The sequence below is a fragment of the Acomys minous genome (genome assembly GCF_964271855.1).
Source record: "Acomys minous genome assembly, chromosome: 4".
In the NCBI taxonomy this organism is placed as follows: domain Eukaryota; kingdom Metazoa; phylum Chordata; class Mammalia; order Rodentia; family Muridae; genus Acomys; species Acomys minous.
Window position 1 is genome coordinate 85390772 of NC_140486.1, and position 23838 is coordinate 85414609.

General features: G+C 47.2%; 1 protein-coding gene across 1 annotated transcript in view; it reads left to right on the forward strand.

The window, feature by feature from the left end:
• The window catches only part of AOX1 (aldehyde oxidase 1), a 74162-nt gene that overhangs the window by 43660 nt on the left and 6664 nt on the right, over nucleotides 1–23838 (forward strand). The window contains exons 21-31 of the mRNA XM_084778666.1: nucleotides 1234–1358; nucleotides 2841–2974; nucleotides 3847–3934; nucleotides 6746–6832; nucleotides 7271–7462; nucleotides 10106–10333; nucleotides 15674–15769; nucleotides 17682–17810; nucleotides 18411–18485; nucleotides 20212–20264; nucleotides 21405–21519. Of these exons, the coding sequence (XP_084634792.1) occupies nucleotides 1234–1358; nucleotides 2841–2974; nucleotides 3847–3934; nucleotides 6746–6832; nucleotides 7271–7462; nucleotides 10106–10333; nucleotides 15674–15769; nucleotides 17682–17810; nucleotides 18411–18485; nucleotides 20212–20264; nucleotides 21405–21519 (1322 nt within the window). The remainder of the gene's footprint in view (nucleotides 1–1233; nucleotides 1359–2840; nucleotides 2975–3846; nucleotides 3935–6745; nucleotides 6833–7270; nucleotides 7463–10105; nucleotides 10334–15673; nucleotides 15770–17681; nucleotides 17811–18410; nucleotides 18486–20211; nucleotides 20265–21404; nucleotides 21520–23838) is intronic.

Here is a 23838-nt window from a genome sequence, read left to right on the forward strand (position 1 = left end):
TTTTGAGATTTCTGGCTTCAATAAAACCAAGACTGGCACATATGAGGTGCATGATAGCAGAAACTCTGAAAGGCAACTACTATTGGGGTTTCCTTACTTGTATCCTGAGGTCCCTACTCACCCTGCTTTTTCTCTCTGCCTTTCAGGGACTTCTGTGAGTTTTTGTGCAATTTGTTTGTTTGATTGATTTTTGTTTTGTTTTGTTTTGTTTTGTTTTTTGAGACAGGGTTTCTCTGTGTAGCCTTGGCTGTCCTAGACTCACTTTGTAGACCAGGCTGGCCTCGAACTCACAGAGATCCGCCTGCCTCTGCCTCCTGAGTGCTGGGATTATGGGCATGTGCCACCATACTCGGCTCTTCTGTGAGTTTTCAATATGAATACTGAAGAAATGCATATGGGAGATGCAAATTCTCTTATTATCTAGAGAATAAAGGAAAGAGGTAGTAGGATTTACTGGGGGAAAAAGTTTATCCAAGTTCTGTCTTAAGAAAGTCCAGTGTTGTTGATGGCATCGCTGGCAGAACACAGGCACTTTCTGACTGGCACGTGTCAACATTAGTAGGTAACACTTATAATCTTGGAGTTACACTTAGCCCCCCCCACACACACTTTGGACTGGGCTTGGGAGACAGCTTTGGGACAGGTGTACACAGTCAGTGCTTTGCCCCATGTCCTCTTGACGCCATTTTTGTTGGATATGGCAGGAATGACTCCATCTTTCACAGTTAACTCTCTCGTACTTCTGGGTCTGTTTATATTGAAGGTCCAGGTGATTAGATGCACTTCATGGCAGATTGGGGAGGTACACAGTGTCCCATCTTATCTTGGAACTAGCAGTCTCTTTATCACAGAATTTTGACTCTAGAAACTCAGATATCTTTCCTTAGGGCTGCAGGCGCACACATTGACAGGGTCAAGATTCCTTTCTACAACTCTCTTTCCACCTGAAAGGTAAACATTGGTGTTTGCCACCCTTCACTGTGTGGCCCAGAGCTCAGACCGTGAGTTTCTGTGTCATGAGATCACGGGAGGGACTGCCTGTTCTTTCTGTCAGCTTTTGACTTTTTTTTTTTTTTTTTTTTTTTTTTTTTTTTTTTTTTTGGTTTTTCGAGACAGGTTCGAGGCCGGCCTGGTCTACAAAGCTAGTCCGGGACAGCTAAGGTTACACAGAGAAAGTCTGTCTTGGAAAGCCTTCTGGTCAGCTTTTGACTTTTAAGGATTTTCCTGTTACAGGTGAAATACACATAGGAGGCCAAGAACACTTTTATATGGAAACCCAAAGCATGCTTGTCGTACCCATAGGAGAGGATGAAGAAATTGACGTCTATGTGTCCACACAGTTTCCCAAATATATACAGGTATCATGGGGTCATGGGGGAGGAGAAATGGCTAAATGGCTTCTGACAGAAAAATGTACCAAGAACAATTACAGGCAAAAAACATATTAACTACTAATATGCATATTCAATTGGATATTAACAACCCTGTAGTTTCCTAACTTAGAAGAAGTTTTTGTTTTTGTTTTTGTTTTAATAATAGAGAAGCCTTTGGGCATCCATAGCTTCACAATCAACTGTGCAGCCAGCGGGCATCTTTTATTGTCCTCTTGGCTGTTGAGAAACAAAGGGAAACTGCGAAAGGCCTGTCCTCTCCTGCTGATAGAACCTCATTTACAAGAAGCAGTTAGGAAACAGTATTTAAAAAGACATGGTGGTGGGGTGAGGGGTGTATGTGTGGGGAGCAGGAGAGCAGTTAAGAGAACTTCACTGATCTTCCAGAGGTCCCAGCGACTACATGGTATGGTGGCTCACAGCCATCGGAATCAGGATCTGATTCCTTCTTCCGGTGTGCATGAAAACAGAGCACTCATGTACATAAAATATACATATAAAGAAAAAGACATGGCGAGGCACTAAATCAGTTAAGTCAAAAACAACATGAATGGAAGAAACAGAAGCAGCAACAGCAGCAGCCGCCTTAATTTGCCTCTGTACTGGGAGTGAGGTTTGTCAGACAGCGGAAGAGAGGCTCTCCCTGGCAGCTCCAAAGCACAAACACCCCTCATTCATTCACCCTCTTGTCTCTCCTGAATATACCTGTTGCCTATGTCCCGTGTCCCAGGCAGCGAAGACGATGCCTGCTGTAACTGGTCTAACCACCAAGGGAAAAGGTCAGGGAGCGAAGCGACGGGAGCTGGATGCAGTGGGTACCAAAGAGCCAGCCAGAAGAGGAATGTGAGGATGTGGCCATCGGCACTGGGGAAGATGGAGCACCAAGAGGGACCAGATAACTGCTGCCCCACAGCTGTTCTGCTCCGTTCCCTGTGTGACCGTGGGCCATTTAGCTTGAGCTCCCCCCTCAATAAAAACCAGTTGTTAAGACAGGAACCCACATCTTGGGAAGACCAATGGGTCAGTACTCACAGTAACCCAGTAAGGATGTGAAAAGTGGGGACATGCCAATAGGGAGGCTTCCAGCCATGACATCTCAACACGGCAGGAACAATTCCCCGAGGGGTTAGTGTGGAAAAATGACTCTGGCTGTCGCTCTAAAAAAACATAGAATTATCTCACAGCGGTTTTGGCAATGTCATTCTAGTCAAATATCCATCAGAATGGTTGTGGGTGATGGTAAGGATACTGTACATTTTTCTTTTCTATCAATTATCAGAAGCACATGAGGCACATGGCTTGTGTATCACGTTCAACATGATGGAAACAAAATGTGTCGTGATTACGACACTCGGAACAGGCTTCCTGTTAAGGTTGTGGGTATGACAGTGATGGCTGTAAGTCATGCCGGAGTTGGGCCACAGCGATGAAAACTGTTCTTGTCAACAGGATGTAGTTGCCTCGACCTTGAAGCTCTCGGCCAACAAGGTCATGTGTCATGTAAGGCGCGTTGGTGGGGCGTTCGGAGGGAAGGTGGGCAAGACCAGCATCATGGCAGCTATCACCGCCTTCGCCGCGAGCAAGTAAGTGGAAGGCATCTGTTAAACTCAAAGTAAGATGAAATCTCAACAGGACACATGTAATTAGGAAGAATCTATACTATGGTTATTTAAAGCCATACATTACAAACCAACACTCAACTGAGCTGCCGGCTTATTGAACCTCTTTGTCTTTTGTGGTCAGGTTATGTAAGAAGCAAAATCAGTATCAATTACTGAAAAATAGGATGAAAACTGTTGTTAAAAATATTAGAATAAGTAGGCTGGGCGGTGGTGGCACAAGCCATTAAACTCAGCACTTGGGAGGCAGAGGCAGGAGGATCTCTGTGACTTTGACAGGCCAGCCTGATCTACAGAGTAAGTTCTGGGACAGCCAAGGCTACAGAGAGAAATCCTGTCTCAAATAACCTAGATAGATAGATTGATACATACATACATACATACATACATACATACATACATACATACAAATAGATACATAGAGATAGATTGATAGACAGACAGACAGACAGAAGCAAGCAAATAAACTATGGCAATAGTTGGAAAGTCAACAGAAACAGGTCCTGCATGGGTGTGTCCTTAGCATAGATATGCTTATTGATCAGATATGTAACCCACTTAATCTCCCCAAATCAGCCAGCCTTGGCTCCCTGACCATGTGTGTTTGTCGCTTTCTTTCCTCTCTCTTGAATTAAATAGACGCTTTGGGGGGGGGGGTTACACTTATACTTATTTATCTTACTGTTTGTCAGTGAGGATCCCAAAGCCACACCGTAGGAAAGTGCCTTTGGAGCCCACACACCTAGAAGGCATTTTTTAAACATCACTGCGGAATAGCAGCTAGCTCGTTTGTGTGTTCGTTTGTCTGTTTCATTCCTTTTTCTTTTCTGTTTCAGACATGGCCGCGCAGTCCGCTGCATTCTGGAAAGAGGAGAAGACATGCTAATAACTGGAGGCCGCCATCCTTACCTCGGAAAGTATAAAGTGAGCAGAAGAAGAGGCCTGGGGAGGGGCTCTGTTGCAAATAGAACATTCTGTAATTACGAATGGGAATGGAAGCGTTTGGCTACTCTGACGGGGGTGGGGGTGGGGCAGGCAGCAGTGGGGAGGGGGTGTTTGGGATAGGGGAGGCGGGTGCAGATAACAAGCACATCAACAAGCCTGTCTCAGTCTTTCTAGTGCTGTGGTGACATACCATAACAAAAGCAACTTCTGGTGGGAAGGGTCTGCTTCACCAACATTTGCATATTGTATAGTTCTTCACTGAAAGTAGTCAGGGCAGGCCTCAAGAGAAGGGAGCTGATGCAGAGGTCTTGAAGGAGTGGTGACCTCCCTTGGCTTGCACTGCCTGCCTTTTTATAGCATCCAAGGCTACCAGCCCAGGATGGCACCACTCACAGTGGGCTGGGCCCTCCCATGTCACTCACTAATTAAGAAGCTGGACCCCAGGGCCAATCTTATAGGGGCATTTTCTCAATTGAAGATCCCTTCTCTCAGATGACTGACTCGAGTTTGTGTCAAATCGGCATTAGAACTAGCCAGAATGAATGGCAGTCTGTTTTTCTACCTCTTGCTCTCCTGTTTAATTGCTGCCCGATTCAATGAGATCTCCTGCTTTGCTTGGAGATGCCAATCTGAGAGAAAGCACTAGCTTGAATGGTGCATTACAGAGTGAATAATTGGAAAACCTATGACTGTGTATGTCCACGGAGGCAGATCTGATAACCATTCTTTTCACACATAAAAGGTAAAAGTAGAATAATTCCTATAACAATAGTGCTATATGAAATTGCAATTATTTGCAAATGGTCCCTCATTTAAAAAAAAAATATATCAAGCGTATCTTGAAAACCCGTGACCCAGAAATTTCTAGAAAAGTTTCTATAAGGAGAAAATAATTACTTTTTTCCTTTTAGGAGACTATTTTACATTTTAAAGTTGGCTGACGGCTTTAACAAACAGCCAAAATCTCTCAGGATCTTAAACATTTATTATGTTGTTTTTTCATTCAGGTAACAGCCTTGTAGTTTGCATGGGTTTAGGGAGGGGAGGACCTGCTCCAATCATTCGGGGGCCTGCTCTTTTAATAGCACCTATATCCTCCTAGACAGCACTAACATTGTGACCACTGGGTGTGCATAATTATTTAAATTTACATTTAAATTAACAAAATAAAATTAGATTAAGATTATGCCCTACAGTTGCAGTAACAGTATTTCAAGTACACAGTGGCCACCTGTAGCTGTTGACTACTTTATCACATGTGTAGACACAGAATGCTGCCATCATCCACAAAAGTTCTAGTAGAACGCTGTGCAGGGACTCACAACTGCTGCCTTCCGCAGCAGGCAAAAGACAAAGGAACACTGATGCAGATGACCTATCAGGCGCCGAACCTGTAAGTGGTAGACCTTGCTTCTGCCCAGACATCTTTGGGATTGACTTCGCCACCTCACTGTGGGGATGGCTAAGAAATGTAGTCTTGTGTGCCCAGATGCCAGCCTAAGGGAGGCCTAGAGCCACAGAACAAGGAGTTTAAACTTGACCTCATATGCAAGAGTGAGACTGAGTAGACTGTTGGCAAGCTACATGCCATAACTGGGCTTGAGCACTTACAGGAGGATGATGTGACTGCTGTGGGCAGGATGGCCTGAGCATTGTGAGGATGGAGCAGGTGGTCCCCAGGAGACAGGATAACCTGAGCAGTGTGAGGATGGAGCAAGTGGTCCCCAGGAGACAGGATGACCTGAGCAGTGTGAGGATGGAGCAGGTGGTCCCAGGAAGCAGGATGCCTGAGCAGTGTGAGGATGGAGCAGGTGGCCCCCATGAGGCAGGATGACCTGAGCAGTGTGAGGATGGAGCAGGTGGCCCCCATGAGGCAGGATGACCTGAGCAGTGTGAGGATGGAGCAGGTGGTCCCAGGAAGCAGGATGCCTGAGCAGTGTGAGGATGGAGCAGGTGGCCCCCATGAGGCAGGATGCCTGAGCAGTGTGAGGATGGAGCAGGTGGGGTTTCCAGAAGGCAGGATGAATGCACACAGGAAGCAGCTCAGTCTGAGATGTGGTTGTGAAGTATGGAACAGATGAGCTACAGAGCTTATGTTGTATAAAATAAAATAGTTACTGTTGGAAAACTTAGCGCCCCATGATGACTCCAGCCACAGAACACAGCCTGGAGATTTCTAAAACTAAGAATCTGGAAGCAGTGAGGATTCTGGAAGGAGAATGTTGCTTTTGTTTGTGTAAGTGTTGCGGGAGAGATGAAAACAACATTAAAACAGAGATGCCCTTCACCTGAGTGAGCCTCATACAGAAGACTGGCATCTACTTACAGAGGGCATCACCATGGCAACGATGCTCAGCAATGGGGAGTGGTGAGAGGGCAGGAAATGAGATTAATATTTATATAGTACTACTGATCATTTCTCTAAAGCGCACGTGCTGTGATAGCTGTGCTCTGCCACTGCTCTCCTTTGATGCAGTCTAGGCCCTAAGCCAAGGGACTGGTGCCACCCACTGTTAACGGTTGCTCTTCCCAGGTCAGTTCACCCCATCAAGATAATCCCTTCCAGGGATGTCCAGAAACTTGTCTCCTAGGCAATTTTAGATCTGTCAAGCTTCTAATTAACACTGACTCGTCTCACACAGAGTTTTCCCAATATCCCGACGCCAGCTCTGTATCTAAGAAACAGCTGTCAAACTTCGCCCCATGTGGCTCTCCCAAAGCACGAGGAAGCAAACTTTATATAGACTTGACCCCTTGAACCAGGCTCAGCAGTCAGTTCTCTCCCCACAGGCTGGATTCATGAAGGACGGCAGGATCTTGGCCCTGGATGTGGAGCACTATTGCAACGCAGGGAGCTCCCTGGATGAGTCACTGTGGGTAAGTTGTCATCCTTCCAAGAGTATTACATAGAAGGACGCAGCTCAGGAAATAGTCACCCTTTACATAACACTTAACAAAGGACTCACTGCAGAATAATAGCAAAGAGTTAGTCACCGAAAACCACAAGGGGAGGGAGCCCAGAGACCTTGGCCATGGCTGTGCCTTGGTGTGTCCTCCCTTGGCTTCCTGTGCCCAGATGCGAGCACTAGACCGAGCGTTGAAAATTAAAGATAATAATTGAGGATAATTCAAATTCTTTAAAATGATCTTATGGCAAAATATATTAACTGGGCTGTAAGATCTTTTAGTGGTTTTTACTGAGCCATGAAGGAGGGCACAGTCTCCAGGCTGGCATTATTCTGAGGTGTCTGCATGTGACGTCAGGAAACGCACAGAAGGCCAAGGTTTTCTCACATCGATTCTGGGTTTCTTCAGGTGATAGAAATGGGACTTCTGAAGATGGACAACGCTTACAAGTTTCCCAACCTACGCTGTCGGGGCTGGGCCTGCAGAACCAACCTGCCCTCCAACACTGCTTTGCGTGGGTTTGGCTTTCCTCAGGCAGGGCTGGTCACCGAGGCCTGTATCACAGAAGTGGCAGTCAAGTGTGGCCTGTCCCCTGAGCAGGTAACCCTTCTCTAGGCTTGTGTATAAAAGATGCTGACTAGCTGACCTGGGACGGCTTTGGGGACCTTTTAGGTTGAAGAATCAGAGAGGAGATCCAGAAAGTAAATTATTTGTTTGAATTTATTCAGCCAACTAGTTAATAGAGTTTAATGGTCCTTGTCTCACCCATGTTCCATCTTAAAAAAATTCTGGGAAACACGATTTTGAAGAGCATGAATTGCAACGGCTGGAGAGATGGCTTAGCGGTTAAGGGCACTTGCTGCTCTTCCAAAGGACGTGGGTTCAATTCCCAGCACCCACACGGCGGCCTCCAACTGTCTGTATCCATTTCCAGGGAATCTGACACCCTCACACAGATAAACATGCAGGCAAAGCGCCAGTGCACATAAAGTAAAAGTAAATTTAAAAAGTCATGAATTGGATTTTCACCTGTTTAGTGAGAAGCTCTCATTAGTTGGGTTGTGTTACCATTGTGTATTGCTGTAACAATAGGTTTATATGTAGTATATGTATTTTAAAGAGGTCTGTTTCATGCAGAGTTTAGCTGGCATTGTAAGATCTTACACAAGAGGGGTCACATGACAAGACAAGAATTTGGAGAAAGGTTTGGCAACGAAGCTCACTTATTTTTTTTTTTAATATGCATTGGTGTTTTGACTGCATGTGTGTCAGTGTGAAGGTGTCAGGTCCCCTGGAACTGGATTTACAGACAGTTGAGAGCCACCATGTGGGCGTTGGGATTTGAACCCTGGTCCTCTGGAAGAGCAGTCGATGATCTTAAGCACTGAGCCTTCTTTCCAGCTCCCAAGCTTTGCCAGTAACTCAGTCTCGTGGGAAGTAACCAGAGTCTCATGCGAAGACACCGCTTCCCACCTGGCCTTGCCTCTGAAAACGTTCACCATCCTAACACCACTATACTGAGCCTCTTACGTCAGATGTCCCGGTCCTTGGGAGAGAAACCACATCCAAACCACAGCAGCAGCAGCGTAACCACCACCGAAGCTCGCCAAACCCCTTTCCTTACTTCCCTAACATTGTAGGTGGCTGTCACGAGGTTTGCCACTTCAGAGATTAAGTCGTCGTCATCACCTGTCGGTTCTTTAAGTCTCAGCATAAACTTTATTCATTAGCAAAGATACTTTCCCTCCCTGGTGCCTCTTCCACTCCAGATTCTAGTGTGGACGTTAGGTCTCTCCTTCTCCTCTGCACTGGGCCGGCGAGGACAAAGGATGAAGAGCAGTACCCGAGAAAAACGCAGGCTCACGCGCATGCGCGCACGCACGCACTCACGCATGCGCACCCCTGACCGACTATTTCCAACCAGCTTACAGTCTCCTCTCTGGCACCTTACACAGACCCACTTCATGCAGCACTCCCTCTGGCAGGCACACCTCTTTGCTTCCTGCACCAGGAGGCCTTGGAGAACCCAAGCCCCTAGTTCATCTCCATTTTCCCCCTTAACACGACACCCTAGGACCAGAAGTAGGGGCCATCTAGGTAGGAGCCATCTTCTTTATGTCTCTTAAATTTGGAGGAGATCTTGTCTCTCCTTTCCTGGCTACCTAACCACAGCCTCTGTCCTTGTGTTTGGCAGCAGAAGGGAGAGGGGAATTAGGCAAGGACATCCCTTCCGGTCCAGAATAGTCTCTAGAATGGCACGTTGCATGAAGTTCCACTTTCCCTCTTATAAGGATCTGAGCGATTACAAGAGGGGTGGGTGGGTGTTTAAGATGGCCTCTATCTGCTTGCGGAGTAGAGCTGGCCATAACTGAGAGGTTTCTCAAGTAAGAATACAAGGCACTTGGTGTCTTTTACTCTCAGCTATGGCCCGCTCTGGCAAGACAGTAACAGCCTATGCAGGGCGTCAGATGTTTGGGGATAAAAATCTTCTCATTTGTAGTTACCTGTGTAAGACCTACCCAAGACTGAGCTGGTCACCACGTCATCCTGGATAGAGGAAGGAGCCCATGAGGTGCCACCCTGCCTTGAGGGACTAATGTTAGTGCTTGCTGGCAGCAGAGCAGGTCACTTTCATCAGTGGTGTAACCACTAGTCAGCTGCCAATGCTTCAGAAAATAACCTCCCACCCACGTCTGTGCAGAGGATGCTAATTATACACAGCTTGTCGGGAATAAGAAGGGTTTTAGTGTGATAGGGAGGGGGGTAGAAAGAGAGGAATAGATAAAGAAAACAACTAATATTATCTGCATGCATGAAACTCTCGAAGAATATTTTTAAAGTAATCTCATTTCTCCTAGCCACTGATTATATTTAAACAAATATTCCTGTCGGTTTGCTTTGGGAGTGAGTGGTCCCATCTTGCCATAGCATCTGCATCACCCTGGCTTCATAGCCCTGGCACCTTCCGACCGATGCTCACAAATACAAGAACTGGGAGTCAGGAGTGTAACTGGACCATACTGAGATGCGCGGAATAGAGGTTAAGGCTTCCACGCTATCAGCTGGCACAGGAACAGCGTAGGGACAAGTGAGTCTAGCAGAGTGGAGGATGGAGAGGATGCTGTGCTTTCAAGGGCTCTATCAGTGGTCGGCCAAAGTGGAGGAAGAGGGCAGTGGTGGGCAAGGCTGGGTCTTCTGAGCTTCTCCTCATTTTTTTAAAAAAAATCTTCTTCTCTTCCATAGGTCCGAGCTGTAAATATGTACAAGCAAATTGATAGATCCCACTACAAGCAAGAGCTCAGCACCAAGCCCCTCATTGAGTGCTGGACAGAATGCATGGCCAGGAGTTCCTACTCCGAGAGGAAGGCAGCGGTGGGAAAATTCAACGCAGAGAATTCCTGGAAGAAGAGGGGGCTGGCCGTGATTCCCCTGAAGTATCCTGTGGGCCTTGGCTCAGTAGCCCTGGGACAGGTCAGTTCTTGAAACAGCACAGGCCCAGGGAGGCGGGGCGGGGGTAGGTGGTGTTGGGGGAGACACGGGACAAAGGTGGGGAGGAGGAAACATCCCCATGTGTTGAATTAGCCATGTGACAGCACTGCCCAACTGTTAATCCCCACCCCCGCCCCCAGGCTGTGCTTAGCAAAGCCTGTATACTCTGGGGCACAGGAGCTCCTTTGCTCCACACCTCCACAGCAGGGAGGGGAGAAGTGTTCTTGGTGGAAAATGGGGAGGAGATGTGATTTATCCCTGGGCCTGGTTCTAAGTGGCCGCCATAACTGCTCTGAGTCCCGGATGTTCATGTGAGAGACTAGGACGGAAGGCCTCGGAGACGCCTCTTCCAGTCACAGTGACTCAGTACTTCTAGACATGACATAGAATTGGGAAGTTGTGAGACGCCAGGTGCCTGACTTCCTTCCTAAGTGGTGGGGTAGACTTAACCTGGAAAAGCAAGTTAGTTAACTTCTTAAACACAATTTTTGGACTTTGTTCTCCTCACGGCTGTTAAGAGGGAAAACTGGGAATTGTTGCTATGGTTTCTTTCACTGACTAAATGCGTCTATGTGTAGCTACTAAATCCCACTCGCTGTTTCTGCCTCTGGTGTTAAGTGAAACTCGGGTGTAATCCCTAGTGAAGGGCTGCTTGCTGTATTCTAGCTTCCTGTAGAGCAGCCATGTGGACTCCCTACGTAATTTATTACGTATACGTGTGCATGTTGTGCATCTACACAGAGGGACAGCAGAGCCCTCACATTGGTTGTCTTTTGGATGAGACTCATAGAGGAATAACCAGGACGGGGTGGAGGTAGGCGATGGGCAGGATCAGTGCCTGTGCGGGGTGTAGGGAGGTCCTCCCTCCCTCCCTCCCCGTTTTATCCTTTCACCCAACCGACCCAGCTGAGCTTGGCGCCATCCTTGGAACATTTGTGTGCAGCTTTAAGTAGGCACCCGGAATTGCAGGGTGGTGGTGGCGCACGCCTTTAATCCCAGCACTTGGGAGGCAGAGGCAGGTGGATCTCTGTGAATTCGAGGCCAGCCTGGTCTACAAAGCAAGTCTAGGACAGTCAAGACTACATAGAGAAACCCTGTCTCAAAAAAAACCCAAAAAACAAAAAACAAAACAAAACAAAAAAAAGTAGGCACCCAGAGGCTTGTCTTGTTGCACCTCTCACTCCTTGCCTGTTTGCACTGATGAAATTGATCCGAGGACACAGAACCACTTAGCCACCTGCACGAGATTTACTCAGATAAGGGAGATAGTTGAGATGCACACCGTTCGGGAACAAAGACAAAGGCACAGTTATTGAAAAGGGAGGGAGGAAAAAGCTCCCACTGGGAAAATGGTTTGTGTGCAGTGACTTCTGGGGGATAAATATATTGCTTCCTAGCTGGCAGCTATCAGAGAGATCAGCCAGGCTGTCTGTCCCTGAGCAGCCAGGAGCAGCGAGTTGAAGGTCATGGGTAACTTGTCAGGCTGCCTGTAAGGTAATGGCGGCATTGGGTAGTGTCTCCTCTACCACAAAGCCAAGCAATCTCACTCCCTCACTAGAACACTCTCAAAAGGTAGTTTGAAGACTAATTTTCAGTTACCCACTGTGCTAAAAGTCTGTCTAGATTTCCAGTCAAGGCCTTAGCTGACTGAGCAGTGAGGACCACTTGCTGCTGCCCTTACAGAAGACGGGGTTCGATTCCCAGAACCTAGGCTGCTCGCGCACAGCTGCCTGTAACTTGGTTCCAGGGGATCTGGCAACCTCTTCTGTCCTCTGAGTGTGAGTGTGTGTGTGTATGTGTGTGTGTGTGTGTGTGTGTGTGTGTCTGTCTGTCTGTCTGTCTGTGTGTGTCACACAAATAAAAATCAAACAAATCTTTAGATTTTTTTTTTTTTTAAATCTCACTACTCCCTCAGGAAGACCTACAAAATTTGGGTTTTCATTTTCATGCTGAGAGCACTGAAGTTCAGGGTGTTTCAAAGCCCTGTCCACAGCTCCACGGCTGGGAGAATCTAGGCCAAGGCTGACCCTTGTGTCCAGGCAGCTCTGGAGATTGTCTCCTCAAAGCACCCTCTGACTGAAGTGAGGTGAGGAGTCAGCTGACCTGAGGAGAGAGGAGACGAGGGCCACCACTGCAGCTTCATTGTCAGAGCTGTCTAAGAAGCCTCCGTGTGGAGCCTCTGTGCTTAAAGCTTTGCTTAGGGCTGAGTGGAGGCGGTGAGATCTGTCACACACAGAAGGCTTGCTGGAAGGCTCGTCCTGAAGGGCTGTGCTCTGCAGCAAAGCAAATAGAGGAGGGAACCAGAGACCCGAGGCCTTTCTCCATGGAAGGCCTGGCCGGCTGGGTTTGTCGACCTGCTCGTTGTGATCTCATCTCTTCTGTGATTCCAACTCCCTTCTGGAAAGAGACACAGGAGGCCATAGCAATCTGTCTCTTAAGGCGTTGTCTGCTAAGTAGGGGCATTTACGGACGTGGATATCTCCAGGGATCTCTGTCTCTCCCTGTCCCCGGGGGAGAGCAACATTTCAGGTTTATGTGCAAAGACCCTTTGTTTAAAATGCAAATGCATGCATAAGTGTGTTGAAGGGGAGGGGAACAGCTGTCTACACAGAGATTCCCATAGTTACCGGTCACCCGGCTAGTGAGCCGCAGAACACAGGTTTGACCTCAGCACGCCTGACCCCAGATCCGTGTCCTCATTGTCTGTGGCTGCCTTTCCGAGTGGACGCCGTTCTCATCCCGCTGCTCAAGGGTTCAAATGCACCCTCACCCACAGGTTCTTTCATTGAGGGCCAGGGACCCCTGAAGGATGACAGTGGATGGCATCTAGTTAACTTCTGCATGCCCAGGGCTTATCACAATGTATAGAGGAGAGCCCCAGACGCTGCATGGCTGAGGAGGCATTTGGGGACTCTTGAGATTACAGCTAACTTCTCGGCAATCCAACGACGTCCTCCCTTTATATTTGAGGACCATTTGACTCATTGGGCCAGTTGTGTCAGTTTTTCAGCTGGAGCTTTGTGAAACTATCTTTTGTGACGCTAAGCGCAGAGCCTGCGGTGGCGCCCACTTAACGGGGACCAAATTTGACGTTTTCAATGGCTGGAGGAGTTTGCAACACCACATGGAACAAATTACTCAGCAACCTCTGATACAAATGCTGCCCTTGACCCACAGGCAGAGTGTTGTCACCAGCAGGGTCGTACAATGGAGAACACATGAAATCCAGAGTAATCGTAGCTTAGTCACACATAGCAAGCCCACCTGTGTAGTCCGCTCACATTCACCAGAGCCAAGGAGCCAAGATGCAGAACCTATAAACTTATGAAGCAGGTTGAATCTCTGTGCTCTTGCAAGTTCGTTCTGAGAACCTAGTACATCTCAGAGATTATGTCCAATTCGAAGGGATGGCTTAGGATATATCCCTTCTGAATACTGTGAAAAGTAATAGACCAAAGCTCAGAAGTGACTGCCACATCTGCCACCATAGTGCAGGGCAGCCAGCTCTGGGCTCTCTGAAGAGGACACCACTCCTTATCTTGCATTTGGGAAGAGCCAGGAACACAGAACGGTGTCTCCTAGAGTCACGTAAACACAGTCTGCCACATCTCTGCAGGGCCCTTAAGTATACCTGATATTCTAAGACTGTCTGCTTGGGCACTGAGCCTTTGCCCTCAGATGCAGGCTATCTTTATTTCGTCAAGACATCGATAGTCTATATCTGTTGGCCAGGAAAACGGAGATTGCGTTCACTGTCCAAAGTGTCGTCCTTGGAGTGGTGGCGATTTCAGCTTATTCACTGCGGTAATGCACAGCTTAGGGTGCTGATAAAGAGGCAGTTTCCAGGGGTGGTCCACAGGTCAATGTGAAAGTCCTTCTGGTAGGCAAAGAGTTAATCTAGGAAAACAGTCCTTACCTGACAACTGCATGCAGTTCCCGAACTTTGCTTACAAATCTGAGTAATAGTGTCTTGGTAGATTCTTAGGTTTATGGAGTGGGAATTACCTTGTTACCAGAATGTTCTATAGATCTTATTTGCCTTTCTAAATCCCAGATTAAGCCAGACGCCGTGAAGGGAAGGAAGGGTGGGCAGGAACTTGAGGCAGCCGGTCACTCAGCATCCTCATTCAGGAAGCAGGCACCAATGAACGGTAGCACTCGGCTTACGGCATGCCTTCTATGTAGGCTAGACCCCAGCCTTTGGAATGGCACCCCCCACGTTAGGCTGAATTTTCTCACATCACGCAACCCGAACTCCTGACTCCTTGGTTGGAATGTCCAGATGTTCCTCTCCTAAGTGAGTCTAGGTCCCTGCAAGGTGGCAATCAGTACAGACACTCACAGGTGACACGGTGAGTTAGACTGTCTAGCCCAGGGAGACTTGGGAGAAGCCACGTGCTAGTCAGCGGCAAGCCTTTAACTCAGTGAGCAGCTCCTGGTTCCTGCAACCTTATGTATGAACTACACAGTCAAACAGTTGCCCCAGAAGTCCACAGTTCTGAGCCAAGATGGTTTGCAGTGGTTCTCAGCCTGGGAGTCATGACCCCTCTGGGTCTGGCGTCACATGACACCTTCACATGGGTCAAATATCAGATATCCCGCATCTCAGATATTTACATTACTATCCATAACTGTAGCAAAATTTATAATTATGAAGTAGCAAATAATTTTATGGTTGTGGGTGACCACAACATGCGGAACTGTATTAAAGGGTCACAGCATTAGGAAGGTGGAGAACCACTGTTCTAGGGTAATCTGAGGTCATTTTGCAGCCAAATAATGATTATGCCTCAGTGCACCTTGTTTGGAATTGCATTTTGAGGTCTCTGTAATTTATATACAGCTATGAAAATATGTGTGTGCCCAGCTGTGTCGTCCCTCCCCCCCCCCCCCGCCCACCCCACCACCCCATCCCCTCAACCTATGTATTCATACATTTGCATTTTAAAACAGAGAGAGCCCTCCCCTAAGTAAAGAAACCTAAAATGTTGTTCCTCCCTTATTGGGGGCTGGGGTGGGGGGGGACAATCCTTGTAGATACCTATATTCTTACAAACCCTAATTAGGGAGCAGCACCTTAGGGTCACAGTCCTACAAAAGACACAAAACCACCAAAGATGGTGGGGGTGATTGCTATGCAGCACTTGCCCTGCCATTGCCCTATGACTGGTGTGTGTGTGTGTGTGTGTGTGTGTGTGTGTGTGTGTGTGTGTGTGTGTGTAATATAGGAGATATATATATCCACATGATGCAGGGCCTGGGAAGAAAGTGTTTCAGTTACAGTGACCTCTTGTGAGTCATCTCTTTTCATCCCCTCCCCAGGCAGCTGCTCTGGTTCACGTTTATCTCGATGGCTCTGTGCTGGTCACTCACGGTGGGATTGAGATGGGCCAGGGTGTCCACACTAAAATGATTCAGGTAAGAGTACAAGCCCTGGCTTCCGTTGTGTGTGTCCTCACAGATGTGTTCGTGACAGAAGTCCATGAGTACATTTCTCTGTCCTAAACTAACGGGTAGGAGGCTGTCGGTTTGATAGCTTAGGCATTAAGCTATTAGCAGAAACTGGGTAAACAAGTCGGCTTTATTACTGAACACCAGAAAAGCATGTGCCAAAAGATGGGCTTGTTTCGTTGCTGAAGAAGATCTGTGTTTGTTTTTGGCTCCCATTTGGATAGACTGACAACGGGATTGTTCTTTTCTAAGTCTTTACTGGGCGGTGAAAAGATGCGTAAATTCTGATGGGTGACAATGTTTCTTGCCCTTTTTATATTAAGGGCTGTGGACAATCAATAACATAAATCAGACTTGATATCTCTTGCCACTGTTTATTAGCGATTCTACTACTGAACCCCAGCACTTTGGGGGTGCAGGCAGGATGATCAAGCTCAGGTCAAACTTGGTCACTTAGTGACATCCTGTCTCAAAGATAAAGCAGACAGGCAAAAGGACATTCTTAACAATCATGACTCTTAATGGCTGCGTGGGGAGGGGTGTGTATTTGTAATTAACTCTACCCCAGCTACTGAATTAGTCAATGAATATTTCTCAAAATAAACCCATGACCCTCTCAGTGATTGTTACTGAATGGAATTCCTGGATCGTGAGAACGAGTATTTGGAATTACTTGACACATTACTAAATTATTTTTTGTAAGTATCTGTAGCATTTCACCCTTAACTAACACTACATTTGATGAATAGTTGAAAAAAATTAGATAATTTTTCAGCTGAATGAAGGCAACTCAAGTGATGTCATATATTTTGTTTGTTTGTTTGTTTTAGTTATGGGGACTTGGGGTGTATAGGATTTGTTTGGGTTTTGGGTTCCATTCTGCTAATAGTTGAGAACTGTCTAGTTCTACTTTTCAGTGAGAGTTCAGTGTTTCCCCCCCCCCCCTTGGGCCAAAGACCATATGTTAAGAATCTGTGCACTGTCTAGATGCTTCTCTGAGAGCCATCCATGGCAGAAGGGTCCTGGATGCCTGTGTCCTTGGGCAGGCTGTGCACAAACTCTATCAAGCGTGCTGCTAGCCAGAGAGAGGGAGATGAATTTCAAATCGACTAAAATGATTTTCCCTGACACTAAAAATATAGACTCAAGAAACCTCTGAGTCCTATATTGATTCTCTACCCCAGCACCACTCTCTCCTCCGGTGATGCACCTGTTCGTGAGGGTCATGCCCTTCCTGAGAGGCACTCTGTTCCTGCAGCACGTCCAGAACTGTGCAGAGAAGGCAGGCAGCTCCTGGTAAAGTGATGTCCACTTTGCTAGAATTTTGCAAAGTGTAGTGAGGAGAATAGCATTGATTTCTTTTTTTTTTTCTTTTGGCTTTTCAACACAGGGTTTCTCTGTGTAGCCTTGGCTGTCCTGGACTCACTTTGTAGACCAGGCTGGCCTTGGACTCACAGCAATCCACCTGCCTCTGCCTCCCGAATGCTGGGATTAAAGGCATGCGCCACCACCACGCCCAGCTCAGCATTGATCTCTTTAATGCAGAGACTTGATGAAGCTTTCCCCCTGCTCTAGCTTGGAGCCTTGCTGCCTTTTCCTGATGTTTCACATGAGAAAAACTCAAAGAAAAAGAAAAAGTGTTTAAAACTTGGAGTCCAGACTAGCAAGCAGGATTTTAGAAAAGAGGGGTTTTTGTACCCAAAGAAATTCATGGCTTTGTCTGTTCCTTCGTCCCTGGTGTGCATATAAGGGTTGCACACACACACACACACACACACACACACACACACACACACACACACACACACACACTGTGCCATCCAAGCACGCACTGCAACTAACCAAAGTGCTTGGAAATAAACTACCTTTGAAACTCTAGGTGGTCAGCCGTGAATTAAGGATGCCGATGTCTAGCGTCCACCTGCGTGGGACAAGCACAGAAACTGTCCCCAACACAAATGCCTCTGGAGGATCGGTGGTGGCTGATCTCAATGGGTTGGCAGTTAAGGTAAAAAACCTGCTGCAGTGTTGTCGTTCATTAACCCTCCAGGGTCAAATCCACAGCTAGAGATCAGAAGAGAAGAGTTGTTTGTCTCTTACCTTCTCCTCTACCCAGGGCAGGGCAGGCACACAGACCCAGCATGTGACGTCACAACCAGCGGTTGCGCCTCCTGCGCCACTGCTCAGCAGGTTCTTTTCATTCCATCCCCAAACCCCAATATCTTCCCCCTTCTGAGTTCAGTCAGCTCCTACCTCTTGCCACGGCCTTTGGGTGATGTTGTCTGTCCATCACCTTTCACTCTGGCTTCTTAAAACCTGAACAAAGGTGCCCAGAAAACTAATGTTTTGCAACCAGTGATTGATGGTTTGCAATGGTCCTTCTGCTAAGTCTTGACCTAGGGTAGTATGTAAGGCACTTTCTTTCATACTAGCACCTGTCTGACAGGCACACACATCGCTTTCATTTCATCCTCTACTGTACCGACACGCTGTGTCTCCTTGCTCCTGGGTGCTTCCCGAGATGACTCTGTGGGATGACGTCCCATGCTGTTCTGACATTGATGCTCTCGTGGAATTATTAAGAACTTTAATTTAAAATCGCTTACAGGATGCTTGCCAGACTCTTCTAAAACGCCTTGAACCCATCATCAGCAACAATCCGCGTGGAACTTGGAAGGAGTGGGTAAGACTCGTTGGTTCTCTGTGTTTTAACATAGAAACTAACAAGGTATAGAAGGAGGGAGAAAAATGTGTGCAAATTATGCTTATGGAAAGGGCAAATCAAAGACACCATCGTTGCATGTGGCAAAGGCCCCACGTGAATGGCATGTGGCGATCCATGTACAGTGGGAGAAGTGCCCAGGAATGTTTGCCCTGCAAAGAAGGGCGGTGTCCCCACCACAACTCCTGCCGTAACCTATGCCTAATAACGCTTCTTGCTGCAGAACCTAGGGGCTTTTTCCATAACAGTTGAGTGTTCTTTTCTTTTGGACTTACTGTTCCTAAAGTAGAAAAACAGTACTGGGGCCATTTTGTGACACTCACATAGACACTCCTTTAGAGCCGGGGAATCAGAGGGTAGCGAGATAGTTGAGAACTGTAGAGAACGTGTTGCTCTTTCAAAGGGCCCAGGTTCAATTCTCAGCACCTACACAACTGCTCACAACTGCCTCTAACTCCAGGCCCTAGCCCTTTCTCCATCCTCTGCAGGCACTGCACACGCCACAGTGCACAGACGTACCCACAGGCAAAACACGCATACACATGGAAATAAAATGAAATAACTTATAAAACTCAAATAGGAAACCAAGCCATGGGCTAGGATCTATACAGATCACAAACACCCAGTAGACTGGAGATATCCGCCTGCTTCCGGATACACTTGCTGTAAGGTTGGAAGAGAAGGCACACCTTCTGTTGTCAACTAGCTAACTTTCCAAAGTGGCAGATTATTAGGTGTTAGATGCTATGGGCCATACATTCTTACAACCCTGGCAAAGCTGCCATGCCGACTGCTCTAGATTTTTAGTTGTGCAACATCAAAGTGGGCGCTTGACAATGATTGTGCTTGGGAAGATTCCAGGGCTGAGCTTGCTCAGTGTGAGCATGCACGACTAGAATGCTGGTGGCTTGTTCTGCCACTCGCATCTCACCCACAAGCTCCAGCCATTTCATAAAGGCTCATTATGTAATTAATAATTATGGAATATGAAACTTTACAATCTGTTCTTGGCATCCTTGTTTTTCCCCCGCCCAGTGTTTCCTGAGTCCAGAAAGATTGAAAATGGCTGTCTGGAGAAAGTGGTACCCTGTTATATGTAATTTAGACACGCGTCCTTTGCCATCCATTGCAAGGCACTGCCATGCAACCCACGTCTTCTATATACTGCCCCTCCCACCGTTTCTCTTAGAGCTGAGAATGTGGAGGTGGCCTTTGCTTTTCTGTTTTGTAACCAGCCATACGTACTTGCAGAACCAGGAGAGCGTTTGATGTAATTGGTACAACTTTAGCAAAATCACTCCCCTCAACTGAAACTGTAATGGATGCATAATATAAAGCTAAACGTCCAGCCATTGTTTCCAGAAATTGGCCGTGTTAATAGCCCGAGTTCTTTCCGGATGACTGAGTGGGTCTCTTCATAAGCAGGACGTGGGTGGCCATTACAGTTCGGCTTATGAGCCTAACCTATCACGGCAGACATTTATTACAACCATATGCATTGAGCAAATGCCGCCCCTCCACACAGCAAGCGGCGAATGCTTGGGGAGATGGAGACTGATGACGAGAACGGGTCATCTCGGGCCTTCCTCGTTATCGCTTTACTTAGCACATGGTACCGATAATGCTAAACCGCTGAGCGGTTCCCTCGGGAGCCCTTGTTATGTCGTGTTCTGCTCACCTCTTCCAGGCCCAAGCTGCTTTTGACCAGAGCATCAGCCTCTCAGCTGTTGGATATTTCAGGTAAAAATGTCCCTTCAGTCATAGTCATGGAAAAGGACAGTGTGAGCTTGAGGAAGAGTTTCAGTTCCAGATGCAACTCTGTCCCCCTAAAATGACTCTTTAGCTTCCATTAGCCTGGTTTTAGAGGGAATATTTGTCTGCTAGTTAATACGGGTACCCAGAAAGACCTTTTCTGGAGAAATGGTTCACATGGGTGAGCTTGAATTGAGAGCTAATTCAGATCATACGGCGGCCATGATATGTCTCTCTGGGAAGTAGCACTTGGAATCCACAGTGGTGGCTTTTTGTTGAAAATGTCACTTATCCCACAAGTTAAGAAACAAGAGTCATGGGTGAAAAAATAAGCCAAAAATAAGATAGACACCTCCCGGAGGGAGGGAAGGGAGAGCGAGGGAGAGAGGGACAGGGAGGGAGAGAGAGAGGGAGGGAGGAAGGGACAGGGAGGGCGGAGGGAGGAAGGGAGGAGGGGGAGGGAAGGAGGAAGGGGGGTGTCTTACTGTAACTGTGGAGCCCCACAACCACAATTCTAAAAAACCATTTGGAGACAGGTCCAAGCTCACATTCCCATTTTGCCTGGGACTCCCGCTGCCTTATCAGGAATAGACACTGGAAGCGTTTCCATGGCCACCTCCAGGCTGGGGAGACAGGGGAGAATGGAAGGGGACCTAGCAAGCTGCTGGCCTGGGTTTCTTTTATCATTGACATTCACCTGGTGTCCTTGCAGGGCCATGATGGGTGGAGCCAGCATAGAGCCAGGTGGCGAGCCTGATCCCTTACATAGCACTGGAGAGATGGGAGGCTGGGGGGTGGGGCGGGTGAAGAGAAACATGGCCCCTTTGAAACAGTGTTTGGCTTAAGATGCAGGCCGAATCCCCCAATCTGAATGACAGAACCGGATGTCCTCTAAGGAAATAATCCTTCAGTCAGAAGCTGACCTCAGGAGTAACCTTCACCACCAAGCTGCGTTTATTGAGCACATTTTTGAGCATGTGTTATGTAGTGGCGTATCCCTGTACACATGTGCACTTCGGACTGGCACAGCTCCCTTTAGGCTGGTGTGAACATCATTGTCTGGTGTGAACATCATTGTCTGGGACTTGGTCACTTCACAATGCTCCTCACCACTTCTGTTTCTTTCAGGGGTTATGAGTCGGACATGAACTGGGAGAAGGGGGAAGGCCATCCCTTCGAATATTTTGTCTTTGGAGCCGCCTGCTCAGAGGTTGAAATAGACTGCCTGACTGGGGACCATAAGGTTAGTCCCACCTGGGAGAGTCTTCTGACTGTACTTGCTGAGGAGCTTAAACCCCACACGCTCTGCCTACCAGAGGGAGGTTGGGTATGTGGCGGCAGCTCCCTGCATTTGTCCAAAGGATGATTTCTCTGTATTACTAGAGAAAAAACAAACTCATCAATTGCCTTAGTGGTATAATACCTTCCACGGAAACAACTGTCCTCCTTCTTATGTGTTTTATTTTTCACCTTTAACTGGAATTAGGAAAGAAACCACTTCAGAACAGCCTGACAGAGGCATGTGTGTAGGTTGTTGTCCCAACTGGCAATCCTGGCCTCTTATGAGGAGTGTCTCATGTGACGTTCTTGAAGGACACCGTAAGCATCCATAGCCTGCTAGCAAACACCACAGGCCACCTCAGGACAGGCAGTGGCCAGCCAGGCCCTCTCCTTCCATAGATGAAGGGTCATCTTATACTTTTAAGGGGGGCTGTAGATTCACACCCATGAACGCACATGTGTACCAGCATCGAGGACTCAGCTTCCTTGCTCTACTTGGCCTCTAGTGGTAAAGAAAATACTCATTGGTCATTATATGAAAATATATATATATGTATACATATGTATACATTCATATATGTATACATATGTGTATATATATATTCATATATATGACCACAGATACATCAAATGGTATTGCAATAGCCTTCACAAATGTCATGTGACTAAGCAACTAGTTTAGTTTAGTGATAATCTGCCCTAAAATCTGCCTGGAAGCAAGCTCCAGCTTTTGATACTTCCAAATACCCTTTGTGCCTATCTTCTTAGATGGTTACTATGTATAATTTTTCACTTAATATGTTCTTAGCATATTTTTTAATCTTTTAATTTTCATGAGTTTGAAATTATATATATCTTTCTTGGACCTCTCATTGGAGTATTTAGTTTGTCAGGATTCTAAGTCTGACTGATTCTTGTTGGGGGAACTCAGGACTGGGTCAAAGGACTGGTTACTGCAAGCATGGCTGGGCTGGAGTAGCTGTCCCACTCTGTGCTGAGTGCTGTCCCACTCTGTGCTGAGTTCTCTCACGCTGACTACTTTCTGAATACCTTTTCACTCAGACAAAAAGTTGTTGGAAACATTAGATTTTCTTATGCTTTGGCCTTGTTAAGAACAGTAATAGTTAACCTGGTATCGGTTCGGGCTTGTGTTGTGTTATCTGTTTGTTTACTTGTTTTGGTATAACTGAATCTGTCTTGGTCCACTAACACTTTTGATGCAAGGGACCTAGGTTGCTAGACACCCATAGTCACTATAGACGGGCCTGGGGCAGTGGTTCTGAGTTTGTTGTGTCACACTAGTGGGAATTAAAGGCGCGGACTCTCGCGGGAATATGCAAAGTAGAAGCTCTACGAAGAGAATACAGAATAGTGGGAATTAAGGGAAAGTGAGAGGCTCTTTGGAGAGGAGGCGGTTCCCAAAGGGAAAAAGCCACCGGACTTCTTAGGCTAGGGGTCACTACAAGGCCGTGGTGGAGACTGAAGGGCGCCTGAGTAACTGCCGTGAGATTGGTTAGTTCTCTGGGAGTATCATAGGTGGAGCCAATGGAATCTCCCCACATGATATGAATGTCCCTCTAGCCCAACCGGGGGGCAGGGCGAGACGTTCATGTGCTACCCACCCAGTTAGGGTGGTGGAAGGCCCCATCCACCTCTGTCCGTCCCTGACCTCTGCTCTTTAGCTTCTGCCCTTGACTTTGTGCTAGCTGTTATCCTTGACTGGCATCACCATGGTCAACTTTGCAGGTGTCTTGCTGGGGGGTTAAATAGACTGTGTTCTCTGCTTCCAACTTTACTAAGACAGAGAGCTAACTCTCTTCCTGCCTTCAAGAGGTAGCTGCAGTCTTTCTTGGTGACCTCATGTTTAGCTCCCCATCTGCGGAGTGGCCTGGGATGGTCTCCCAGGTAGAGGTATCTTGTGAGGAGCCACCCTTGATTACAGTGTGGTGTGTTATGATCGGCTGCATTAGGCATAAGGATATAGGAAAGAACAGAGGTGCTTTATCCCTATGTCCCCCATGGGCGAAGGGCTGGGGAGTAGGCAGTGAGTCAGTCATCACCAGTGTCCTGTCCCTCCTGTCTACTTAGCTTGGGTTGTCTCATCCACAAATACAAGCCCTCTTACTCAGCATCCTCAGAGCTCTAGGCATTGATGTTTTTATTCCTTCATCTTCCTTTTAACCGCAGCCTCTCTTCTCACAGCACCAACATGGCTCCTTGTCCTTGCTCCCCACAGGTATAGCTCTTATATCAGTATGCACTTTCAAGATATGTCTTATAG